The 12,500-nt window shown below is 40.3% G+C and overlaps 2 protein-coding genes across 2 annotated transcripts in view; one reads left to right on the forward strand and one right to left on the reverse strand.

The window, feature by feature from the left end:
* LOC135201592 (SCY1-like protein 2) overlaps window positions 1-12,500 on the forward strand; it is a 598,006-nt gene that overhangs the window by 492,224 nt on the left and 93,282 nt on the right. The gene's annotated exons all lie outside the window — the stretch shown is intronic.
* Window positions 1-12,500, reverse strand: part of LOC135201583 (uncharacterized) — a 35,045-nt gene that overhangs the window by 9,020 nt on the left and 13,525 nt on the right. The window contains exons 2-3 of the mRNA XM_064230617.1: window positions 12,451-12,500; window positions 11,452-11,547 (exon numbers count right to left, since the gene is read on the reverse strand). The exon at window positions 12,451-12,500 is cut by the window's right edge and continues 36 nt beyond it. Coding sequence (XP_064086687.1) covers window positions 11,452-11,547; window positions 12,451-12,500 — 146 coding nt within the window. The remainder of the gene's footprint in view (window positions 1-11,451; window positions 11,548-12,450) is intronic.

A 12,500-nucleotide genomic window follows, 5' to 3' on the forward strand; every position in this document is an offset into this window, starting at 1 on the left:
CCAGCAGCCAGGTATTCAGCCCAATTGAAGGGGAAGACTGTCAGGTACTTGGAGGATGTCATCCAGCAACTGACCACCATAACGACAGTAACCAACAAACAGACACTGGAGCTACAGAAGCAAACCAGAGGAAGAAATGGACAAGAAAAGAAAATAAGGAAATATGGAGATGCTACATCAGAAGCAAACCGACGGAGAGAGGATATAGAAGAAGGTTGGTCAACATCTGGAATGAGAGAGAGGAATAACACCCCCCAAACAGAGCAGAGGCTGGCAGACCAAGTAAGGAACATATAGAAAAAGAACTGGCTCTCCCCAACAGAAAGAGAAGAACTGGAAAGGGAAATGACGAACTGAGAGACGATGCCACAGAAGACGACAGGGATGATGTGGTATCAAACAACGACACACGAAGAAACACCGACGAAGTAACAGAGAGGACAGAATGGGTAGAAAAGATCAGACAATGGATGGAGCCAGATACAGAGAGAACAAAGATCCCCTCCATGAAAGCCTACAGCGCCAAGAAATTAAGGGAGAAAACAAGTGAGGTCACAGAAACAAATAACTTGGCATATGCAGGAGCAAGATTAGTAGCAGAACTGATGGAGATACGAACACCAACACCACCGGTACAACCAACCCAACAGAAACCATAACAGCAACCGCCTTGGAAAAGCAAATCATGGTGATGAGATCTGACTTGAGTAAACTGAAAGAGATGGCAGAAAAAAGGCTAAGAAGCAAGAAAACAAGGGAGGAACTGAACGAGAAATACAAAGTACAGGAGAGGGGACTAAACAACACAATAGAAGATGTAAAACAGAGGCTTAAGGCCAAAGCACATAAGATCCAACGGTACCTGAAGGGATACCAACAGAACAAACTATTCGGAACCAACCAGAAAAAACTATACAGCCAACTAAAAGGGGAAGACAACCACCAAGAAATTCCTGAAGCCGGACCAAGTAAGAGACTCTGGGAAAACATCTGGAGCAATCCAGTATCACACAACAAGCATGCACACCTGCCTACCAATAATGTGGAAGTTACTAACAGGTATCATCAGTGAAAGGCTATACAATTACCTAGAGGAGACAAACACCATCCCCTACCAACAGAAAGGCTGCAGAAGGAAGTGTAGGGGCTTAAAAGACCAGATCCTGATAGACAAAATGGTAATGAAGAACAGTAGTAGAAGGAAAACCAACCTAAGCATGGCATGGATAGACTATAGGAAAGCCTTCGGGATGATACCACACACGTGGCTAATAGAATGCCTGAAAATATATGGGTCAGAGGAAAACACCAACTCAAGAAAAGACGACATCAAGCTGTATGGTAAGAGCATCAAGGAAATGGATACCCTAATCCAGACTGTAAGGATTGTATCTGGGGACATCAGGATGGAGTTTGGAATAGAAAAATGCGCCTTAGTCAACATAAAAAAAGGAAAAGTAACAAGAACTGTGGGGATAAAGCTACCAGATGGGAGCAACATCAAACACATAGATGAGACAGGATACAAATACCTGGGAATAATGGAAGGAGGGGATATAAAACACCAAGAGATGAAGGACACGATCAGGAAAGAATATATGCAGAGACTCAAGGCGATACTCAAGTCAAAACTCAACGCCGGAAATATGATAAAAGTCATAAACACATGGGTAGTGCCAGTAATCAGATACAGCGCAGGAATAGTGGAATGGACGAAGGCAGAACTCCGCAGCATAGATCAGAAAACCAGGAAACATATGACAATACACAAAGCACTACACTCAAGAGCAAATACGGACAGACTATACATAACGCGAAAGGAAGGAGGGAGAGGACTACTAAGTATAGAGGATTGCGTCAACATCGAGAACAGAACACTGGGGCAATATCTGAAAACCAGTGAAGACGAGTGGCTAAAGAGTGCATGGGAAGAAGGACTAATAAAAGTAGACGAAGACCAAGAAATATACAGAGACAGGAGAATGACAGACAGAACAGAGGACTGGCACAACAAACCAATGCACGGACAATACATGAGACAGACTAAAGAACTAGCCAGCGAGGACACGTGGCAATGGCTACTGAGGGGAGAGCTCAAGAAGGAAACTGAAGGAATGATAACAGCGGCACAAGATCAGGCCCAAGAACAAGATATGTTCAAAGAACGATAGATGGAAATAACATCTCTCCCATATGTAGGAAATGCAATACAAAAAAGCGCACAAGACAGGCCCAAAGGAACAAGATATGTTCAAAGAACGTAGATGGAAAACATCTCTCCCATTATGTAGGAAATGCAATACGAAAAATGAAACCATAAACCACATAGCAAGCGAATGTCTGGCACTTGCACAGAACCAGTACAAAAAGAGGCACGATTCAGTAGCAAAAGCCCTCCACTGGAGCCTGTGCAAGAAACACCAGCTACCTTGCAGTAATAAGTGGTACGAGCACTAACCTGAAGGAATGATAGAAAACGATCAGGCAAAGATCCTCTGGGACTATGGTATCAGAACAGATAGGGTGATGCGTGCAAATAGACCAGACGTGACGTTGATTGACAAAATCAAGAAGAAAATATCATTCATTAATGTCGCAATACCATGGGACACCAGAGTTGAAGAGAAAGAAAAGGAAAAAATGGATAAGTATCAAGACCTGAAAATAGAAATAAGAAGGATATGGGATATGCCGGTGGAAATTGTACCCATAATCATAAGAACACTAGGCACGATCCCAAGATCCCTGAAAAGGAATCTGGAAAAACTAGAGGCTGAAGTAGCTCCAGGACTCATGCAGAAGAGTGTGATCCATAGTAAGAAAAGTGATGGACTTTTAAGGAAGCAGGATGCAACCCAGAACCCCACACTATAAATACCGCCCAGTCGAATTGGAGGACTGTGATAGACCAAAAAAAGAAAGAAATAATAATAATAATATGTAAAGTTGAATGTTATAGCTGCAGCAACTGCATTTAATTGTTGAGAGAAGGTCGACTTCCTATAAAAAATAATAATGTTTGAAAGAAGGTCTACTATCTATGTAATGTAATAATAATAATAATAATAATAATAATAATAATAATAATAATAATAATAATGACTGCTGCTTCAGCACTATTAATCTTGTAGAGAGTTTTCTCTATTTTTCTGATGACGGCTTTCTCGTTGTTAAGACTAGTGAGCAACGTACCAAAGGGCATGGTAAAATTCGGTTAAGTCATTTGGTTTATTATTGCTTATACAATTCTCTCTCTCTCTCTCTCTCTCTCTCTCTCTCTCTCTCTCCAACGCGACGTTTCTTCCTGATCCACAGGACATTATCAAGCAATGACTGCTGAGGGCCTGAATTCCAGTGTTGTTGTTTTGGATTAAGCTGACCTTGTGTCAGCACGAGCTCTTGCTCGCAGAGCAGCCCGTAAAATTTCAGTGGCGAGTCCTTTTTAAATTGTAACGTTGTGGGCTCTCGAGTACGGTCTAGAGAACCTCTCCGGCAGGTCGCGTTTTCATTGGTTCCTGGGAAGGTGACTCATACGGCGAGCGTTTACGAGTCTTGCAGACCTTCTCAGGCGGGGGATATCACTGGGAGCCTCTTGATTGGCTTCTACCTGAGTGACGTCACCCCTGGTATTATTCTCATAATGTGCTTCTCGTCCGTTGTTTGTTTTATGCACGTTGGTACTTTCGTTGAGGGGGAGGGGCGTGGTCCTCCTCACAGACGTCGGTATCAGGAACGCTTCTTGAGTGGTATTAAGGGGAGGCTTTTGCTCAAGGATAAGCAGCGCTTCTAGGAGGCGCAGACGTCGTGGGTCGGGGGCTCTCCTGGTGATCTTGACATTCCTGATGATGTCGTCTCTCGTGATGTCTTTCTGGTGTACTGCAAGGGCGTGCTGCCTAATGGCACCCTCCTGAGCGTGGCAGGAGATCCTTTTAGACAGGCGCATCGTCGTCATGCCGATGTAAATCCCAAGGCATCCTTGGGCGGGGCATACGTATCGGTAGAAAACGTTGGACTGCTTTGGGGGTCTCCTATGGGCGGGGAGGGGTTGTTCTTCATCAGGAGGTCCTTTGTACGCCGATTCTTGTTGTAAATAATGAGGAACACTCTCTTCCCTTCCTCCATAGGGCGGATGTTTTCGTCTCTTATTTTCTTCATGGCTGCTTCGTCCTCCTTGTATTGGTGGTGCATGAAGGCTTTGTAGAAAAGTTTTATATCCTCTGGGGGTGGAATGTTACTTTTCTCTTCCTCAGTCATGTACCACTTGTCAAATGCGGCTCGTGTTTCCCGGTTTACGAGTTTATTCAAGTACCCATTATTAATCAGCATCTGGGATGCTCGGTTGAGTTCGAGTTGCGTTTCCTGCCACGTCAAAGAGTGCGAGAGGGCCCTCCTGACGGAGGCCCTGACGGTGGTGGTTTTGAACCACGCAGGATACTCGCTTCTCCATTTAGACAAAGCCCGAGGTTCGTAGCTTTGGTGTAGACTGTTGTTGCTGTTAGCTTCTGATTCGTCTTCGTGACAAGGACGTCGAGGAAGGGGAGCCGATCGTTGCTGCTGTACTCGACGGTGAAGTTGAGTGCACTGTGAAGCAGGAACTGCTTTCGAAGGACTTCTACCTCATCCTCGGAGTCGGCTTGCATGAAGATGTCATCGATATAGCATCCGTATGTGTGTGGACATCTATGTTGCGAGAAGACCCTTCCTTCCACTTCTCCCATGTAGAAGTTAGTGAAGAGTACTCCTAAGGGGGGACCCCATCCTTTTGGCGGTACATCTGTCCTCGGTGGGTGGTGAAAGGGGCTCTCTTCGTACAGATATCCAGCAGGGTTCTTAAAGAGTCTTCTGGGATGTTCGGGGGTCTCAATATCGGGATTCCTATATACCCGCTCCATGATGATCCCTATCGTCTCGTCGACTGGGACGTTGGTGAATAGGGACTCAACGTCTAAGGACACCATGGTTCCCGCACCGGAGGAGTCGCCGATCTTCTCCAAGTAAGAATTTTATTAAGGTGTTTGGCCAGGGCGTAAGTTGGGGCGGGCGTTCCTGATACCGACGTGTGTGAGGAGGACCACGCCCCTCCCCCCCAACGAAAGTACCAGCGCGCATGAAAAAAGCACCGGACGTGAAGCACATTATGAGAATAATACCAGGGGTGACGTCACTCAGGTAGAAGCCAATCAAGAGGCTCCCAGTGATATCCCCCACCTGAGAAGGTCTGCAAGACTCGTAAACGCTCGCCGTATTAGTGTCACCTTCCAAGGAACATTGAAAACTCGACCTGCCGGAGAGGTTCTCTAGACCGTAGACAGTACTCGAGAGCCCGCAACATCAAAATATAAATAGAAGGACTCGCTGACACAAGGTCAGCTTAATCAAAAACAACAACAACACTGGAATTCAGTCCCTCAGCAATTATCGCTTGATAATGTCCTGTGGGTCAAGGAAGAAACGTCGCGTTGGAGAGAGAGAGAGAGAGAGAGAGAGAGAGAGAGAGAGAGAGAGAGAGAGAGAGAGAATTTTATAAGCAATAATAAACCAAATGACTCAACCGAAGTTTACCATGCCCTTTGGTGCGTTGCTCGCCAGTCTTAGCAACAAAGAGAAAGCCGTCATCAGAAAAATAGAGAAGACTCTCTATAAGATTAATAGTGCTGAAGCAGCAGTCATTTTTAACAAAACATGTCTACGAGAGGGTCTCCTTCCGAAATAATAATAATAATAATAATAATAATAATAATAATAATAATAATAATAATAATAATAATACAGAAGATGGATGCCGGGTACCAACTCAAGAAAAGAGGCAACAGAATCAACCATCTGATGTTCATGGACGACATCAAGCTGTATGGTAAGAGCATCAAGGAAATAGATACCCTAATCCAGACTGTAAGGATTGTATCTGGGGACATCAGGATGGAGTTTGGAATAGAAAAATGCGCCTTAGTCAACATACAAAAGGGCAAAGTAACGAGAACTGAAGGGATAAAGCTACCAGATGGGAGCAACATCAAACACATAGATGAGACAGGATACAAATACCTGGGAATAATGGAAGGAGGAGATATAAAACACCAAGAGATGAAGGACACGATCAGGAAAGAATATATGCAGAGACTCAAGGCGATACTCAAGTCAAAACTCAACGCCGGAAATATGACAAAAGCCATAAACACATGGGCAGTGCCAGTAATCAGATACAGCGCAGGAATAGTGGACTGGACGAAGGCAGAACTCCGCAGCATAGATCAGAAAACCAGGAAACATATGACAATACACAAAGCACTACACCCAAGAGCAAATACGGACAGAATATACATAACACGAAAGGAAGGAGGGAGAGGACTACTAAGTATAGAGGACTGCGTCAACATCGAAAACAGAGCACTGGGGCAATATCGGAAAACCAGTGAAGACGAGTGGCTAAAGAGTGCATGGGAAGAAGGACTAATAAAAGCAGACGAAGACCCAGAAATATACAGAGACAAGAGAAAGACAGAAAGAACAGAGGACTGGCACAACAAACCAATGCACGAACAATACATGAGACAGACTAAAGAACTAGCCAGCGATGACAATTGGCAATGGCTACAGAGGGGAGAGCTAAAGAGGGAAACTGAAGGAATGATAACAGCGGCACAAGATCAGGCCCTAAGAACCAGATATGTTCAAAGTACGATAGACGGAAATAACATCTCTCCCATATGTAGGAAGTGCAATACGAAAAATGAAACCATAAACCACATAGCAAGCGAATGCCCGGCACTTGCACAGAACCAGTACAAAAAGAGGCATGATTCAGTGGCAAAAGCCCTCCACTGGAGCCTGTGCAAGAAACATCAGCTACCTTGCAGTAATAAGTGGTACGAGCACCAACCTGAAGGAGTGATAGAAAACGATCAGGCAAAGATCCTCTGGGACTATGGTATCAGAACGGATAGGGTGATACGTGCAAACAGACCAGACGTGACGTTGATTGACAAAGTCAAGAAGAAAGTATCACTCATTGATGTCGCAATACCATGGGACACCAGAGTTGAAGAGAAAGAGAGGGAAAAATTGGATAAGTATCAAGATGTGAAAATAGAAATAAGAAGGATATGGGATATGCCAGTGGAAATTGTACCCATAATCATAGGAGCACTAGGCACGATCCCAAGATCCCTGAAAAGGAACCTAGAAAAACTATAGGCTGAAGTAGCTCCAGGACTCATGCAGAAGAGTGTGATCCTAGAAACGGCACACATAGTAAGAAGAGTGATGGACTCCTAAGGAGGCAGGATGCAACCCGGAACCCCACACTATAAATACCCCCCAGTCGAATTGGAGGACTGTGATAGAGCAAAAAAAAAAAAAAAAATAATAATAATAATAATAATAATCAACCAAACAAAAACTTCTTTCAGTTTTCTTCTGAAGATTGAAAAAGAAACCCACAAAATCACTTTGTAACTTGTTTACTTCTAAGTATTTACATTTAGTTTTACTCCACACTCGAGTACTTTCAGGCCCTTCTGTGGCCCATTCTCAAGAGATGTTTGGGATGTTAGCCTGGGTCAAGGCCCAGAAGACTGCTGGGCCTTGACCCAGGCTAACATCCCAAACATCTCTTGAGAATGGGCCACAGAAGGGCCTGAAAGTACTCGAGTGTGGAGTAAAACTAAATGTAAACTACTTAGAAGTAAACAAGTTACAAAGTGATTTTGTGGGTTTCTTTTTCAATAATAATAATAATAATAATTAATAATAATAATAATAATAATAATAATAACGAAGCATTGAACTTCCCTGAAATATTACTTCTGACATGTTTGCATATAGGCTCACACGAAATCACAGATTTCTGTTGCATATCAATTGAATGGGATTAAAATATTGCGACAGCCTATAAATTGGTACGTCAACTCGTCGTGTTAAAAAAAAAATGCGTCAAGCAAAACGGGCGCTTCCCAGTTATCCGCCAGACGTAGAAATACGTAGTACACCTACACCTAGACACTTGAATCTGCGGTAAATAAACATGCAACCTATACGTATATGTACTACACTCTTCCGCATTACATAAATCACGACTCGGCAGAAACTGCCTTATAATCATCATGCTTACACGCATCTCGACTATACAGAAATACATACGAACGCTGTGATTTCGCAGAAATGTATATAAACATACATGTATACATATACTCTGACTCTGCATAAATAGTCACATACATGTACACTGTGACCCAAAATCATACATACATACATACATACATACATATACTTTGACCCTATATTAATAACCACATACTTACATACATACATACATATACTCCGGCCCAAAATATATCATACATACATACATATACTCCGACTTTACAATGGTAACCACATACACACACAAATACATAGACACTGACTCTACATTGATAACCACATACAAACGTACATAAACTCTCATCCTACATAAATAACCCTATACATGCATACATATATTCTGACCTTACATTACCAGCCACATACACTCGTACATACATAGATGGAAATCCCATTTGCCAATTCCGACGGAGCGCACATAACTGCATTTAAAATCATACGTTTTTCTGGTGCTTCCGTGTTTTATTCCGTGACAAAATTTTATATAAATTATTCGTAGATGTGTTGGGTGGTGTCCGTTGAACCGTTAAATGAGACCTCGTTGCTCCAGAGAGAGAGAAGAGAGAGAGAGAGAGAGAGAGAGAGAGAGGAGGGGTTGAGAGTTGAGGAGAGATGGTATTTATTTTTATCGGCGTCTTTGCCAACTCTCTCACAAGATAGATTGATAGACAGACAGGCAAACAGACAGATGGACAGACAGACAGATGGAAATTATCATCACGAGAGAGATAAATATTATACTCATTATCATTTGTATACCTGTGACGTCATCATTGGATAAGAGAGGGAAAAAATTCATATCACTATTATCATAAATATCATGTATTTGTAGAGAGACGGAGTTGTAATGAAAGAGAGAGAGAGAGAGAGAGAGAGAGAGAATATTATTATCATGAATTATCAGGGAATGATAGCAGAATTCATATATGATTGTTTGTTTGTTTGTTTTTTCCCACCACAAAATATTTGTTTGTGGATTTTTGTACAATAAACAATTGCATTTGTTTTCGATATCTGATAAGACTGAAGAGTGATCACATTACATATTATGATTGTGTACATTCATTGAATTTGTGTGTGCGTGTGTGTGTGTGTGTGTGACCTTACGAACTTTTGTAGGTATACGCACGAATGTACATATACTTTTAGAACTTGCTTTTATTTCTTTGCTTTGCATGCAGTCTGTTGTATGTCGATATAATGTTTCTGCATGCTTCATGAATTTATATGATTATAGAGTATGTTACATGTGTAGTAATTAATTAATTTATCATGGTATATTTTTATATTGAGAAATATACATTCAATTTATGTAAATGCTACGTGTTGTCAAAAGCGCTACTTAACTACCGGAGTCGAGGCGGGTTGATGTTGTCTCCAAACCAACAAATACTTCAGCGCGAGAAAGTATTTGAGGTGAGAGACGGCATTAACCTTTAAGCCTCTCGCAGTGGTTGAGTGGTATAGCTTCCACTGACGTTCCTGGATTTATAATGTACCTGCGTTCGCGCCCAAGTACAGGTAAATCTATTATCGAGAAAAAATTCCCCTTCGGTTAAGCATATATGAAAATATATTAATTCCGAGGTAGAGCGAATTAGATATTAAAGGACATTGTAGCTCGATATATATATATATATATAACATATATATAATATATATATATATTATAGTATGTATGTATATGTATATATGCAACAAGAACATCAGCTTATCGAATAGGTCACTCTCGTCGCCTCCCGACGTAAACGTTCGATTTATACATCGAATGTTATTTGGAAGGCATAAAGAAAAGCGGCGGGGGACGAAAAACCAGATGATAAATGACGAGAAAAATGGTTGTGGGGGGAGAGGGTGGCAGGGGTGGGTGGGGCGGACGAATACAAACGTCGCCATCAAAGGGACGGAAAATTTTTGGCTCGTTACGAGCGTTTTGGCGCCATTTTACAGCTCGTTAAGCGTTCGATTCGGCGTGAAAAATCTACTCTCTCTCTCTCTCTCTCTCTCTATCTATACTCATCTCCAGATGTATGATGATATACACGTGGATGAGAAACTCGGTCGATGGAATATGGACATTTATACCCACATGCATATTGACATAAATATTATTATTTTTGTTTGTTTGTTTATTTACTAGATGCCTCATCCCCCTTCAGAATATCCCCCCCTCCCCACCCCTGTCTATTTATTTATTTATTTATCTATTTTTACCGAGATTGAACCACGAACATTTTTGCGGTTAGGCTGATCAACCATTAACTGTGGTTGTAATATACACACGCGCAAAGGCTGGGCGCATATATGGATATATATATAGTTTATATATATATATATATAATATATAGATATAGATATATATAGATATAGATATATATATATATATATATATATATCTATATATAGATATATATAGTATATATATATATAATATATATATTATAGATATATATATCATATCTATATATATATATATCTATATAATATATATATATATATATTTATATATATATATATATATATATAGATATATATAGTATATATATATATATATATATTATATATAATGATATATATAATATATATATATGATATGTATGGTTATATAATATGATATGGTATATATCTATATATATATATATGATATATATATATATATATATATATATTTATATATATATATATGTATATATATATATATTATTTATATAATATATATATTATATATATATATATTATATATTATATATATATATATAGTTTATTTTATTATGTATGTATTATATATTATATATATATTATATATCTATATATATGTATGTATATATATATATATAATATATATATATATATATATATATATATATACATATGTATACATATATATATGCATATATATATATTCATGCAAAGTTACAGAAAGCATTAGTTCCTCGTTGGACGAGTGGATTACGTGCTCGCCTACCGATTCGGTAGCCCAAAGTTCGATTCTCCGCTCAGCCAACATGGAACCAGGGGAATGTATTTCTGGTGATTAGAAATTCATTTCTCGATACAACTTGGTTCAGATCCCACAATAAGCTGTAGGCCCTGTTGCTAAGTAACCATTTGGTTCCTAGTCATGTACAAAAAAATATCGAATCCTTCGGGCCAGCCCTAGGAGAGCTGTTAATTAGCTCATTGGTCTAAACTAAGATATAACTGATAAGTTCTAATCCTTCGAGCCAGCCCCAGGAGAGCTGTTAATCAGCTCATTGGTCTAAACTAACATATACTCAACTTTTTACAGAAAGCGTTACAGCAGCTTACCTCAAGTTTCCAGTCGAAGTCGCAGAAGAGGACAGAGCGGGTGATTTTGCAAAATTCTGAATTTACACGGAGGTCCTTGATGTCGTCTGGGGTCCCCTGGGAATAAAGATAGAAATATGAACGCGAAGAATTACACGTTTAATATATAGGCACATGATAGACATTAATTCGCGAATTAGAGAGAGAGAGAGAGAGAGAGAGAGAGAGAGATCTTACCTTACCGTACAGACCTTTGAGCTCGTTCGGGTTGCTCCAGGTCCCTCAGTGGGAGGCACCTCTAATGTCTACCAGAGAATTGCTAATGCATCTTCTAATCTTGGTTGGTCTGAGATGCAGCTTAGATATTTGTCGAACTTATTCTTAAACACATCTACGCTCACTCATGATATGTTCCTCAGATGAGCAGACAACGCACTGAATAGACGCTACATTGTCGATGCTGGTGCGTAGTGGATTAATGTCCTGTGTGCTTTCCTTAGTTTTCCCGGTATAGTTTTGGGCACTATTAATCTACCTCTGCTTGCTCTTTCTGACATTTTTAGCTCCATGATGTTTTCGGTAATTCCTTCTATCTGTTTCCATGCCTGTATTATCATGTAGCGTTATCTTCTCCTTTCTAGACTATATAATTTTAAAAATTGTAGTCTTTCCAGATCCTTAACTTCTTCTATTCTAGCTGTAAAGGACCTTTATGCACTATTTATGCAATATCCTTTTGGTAGTTTAGGTACCATATCATATTGCAATATTCAAGTGGACAACGTTCATACGTTTTATACAGCATAATAGTGCCGTAGCAACATTCCCATTTTGCTTTACATTTTGCCAATAGTATTACTATATGATCATTGCATAACATGTTCCTATTGAACATCACACCAAAGTCTTTAACTGCTTCCTTATTTGTGATTGTCTCGTTATTAGAGAGAGAGAGAGAGAGAGAGAGAGGAGAGAGAGAGAGAGAGAGTATACCCTCACAAGTATTTGTGAACTATTCACCTCGGCTGCATCCAAACAGAGGATGCTCAGCAGTGCGCAGTAGAAGAGTT

This window comes from Macrobrachium nipponense, chromosome 23 (genome assembly GCF_015104395.2).
Source record: "Macrobrachium nipponense isolate FS-2020 chromosome 23, ASM1510439v2, whole genome shotgun sequence".
NCBI classification, from domain to species: domain Eukaryota; kingdom Metazoa; phylum Arthropoda; class Malacostraca; order Decapoda; family Palaemonidae; genus Macrobrachium; species Macrobrachium nipponense.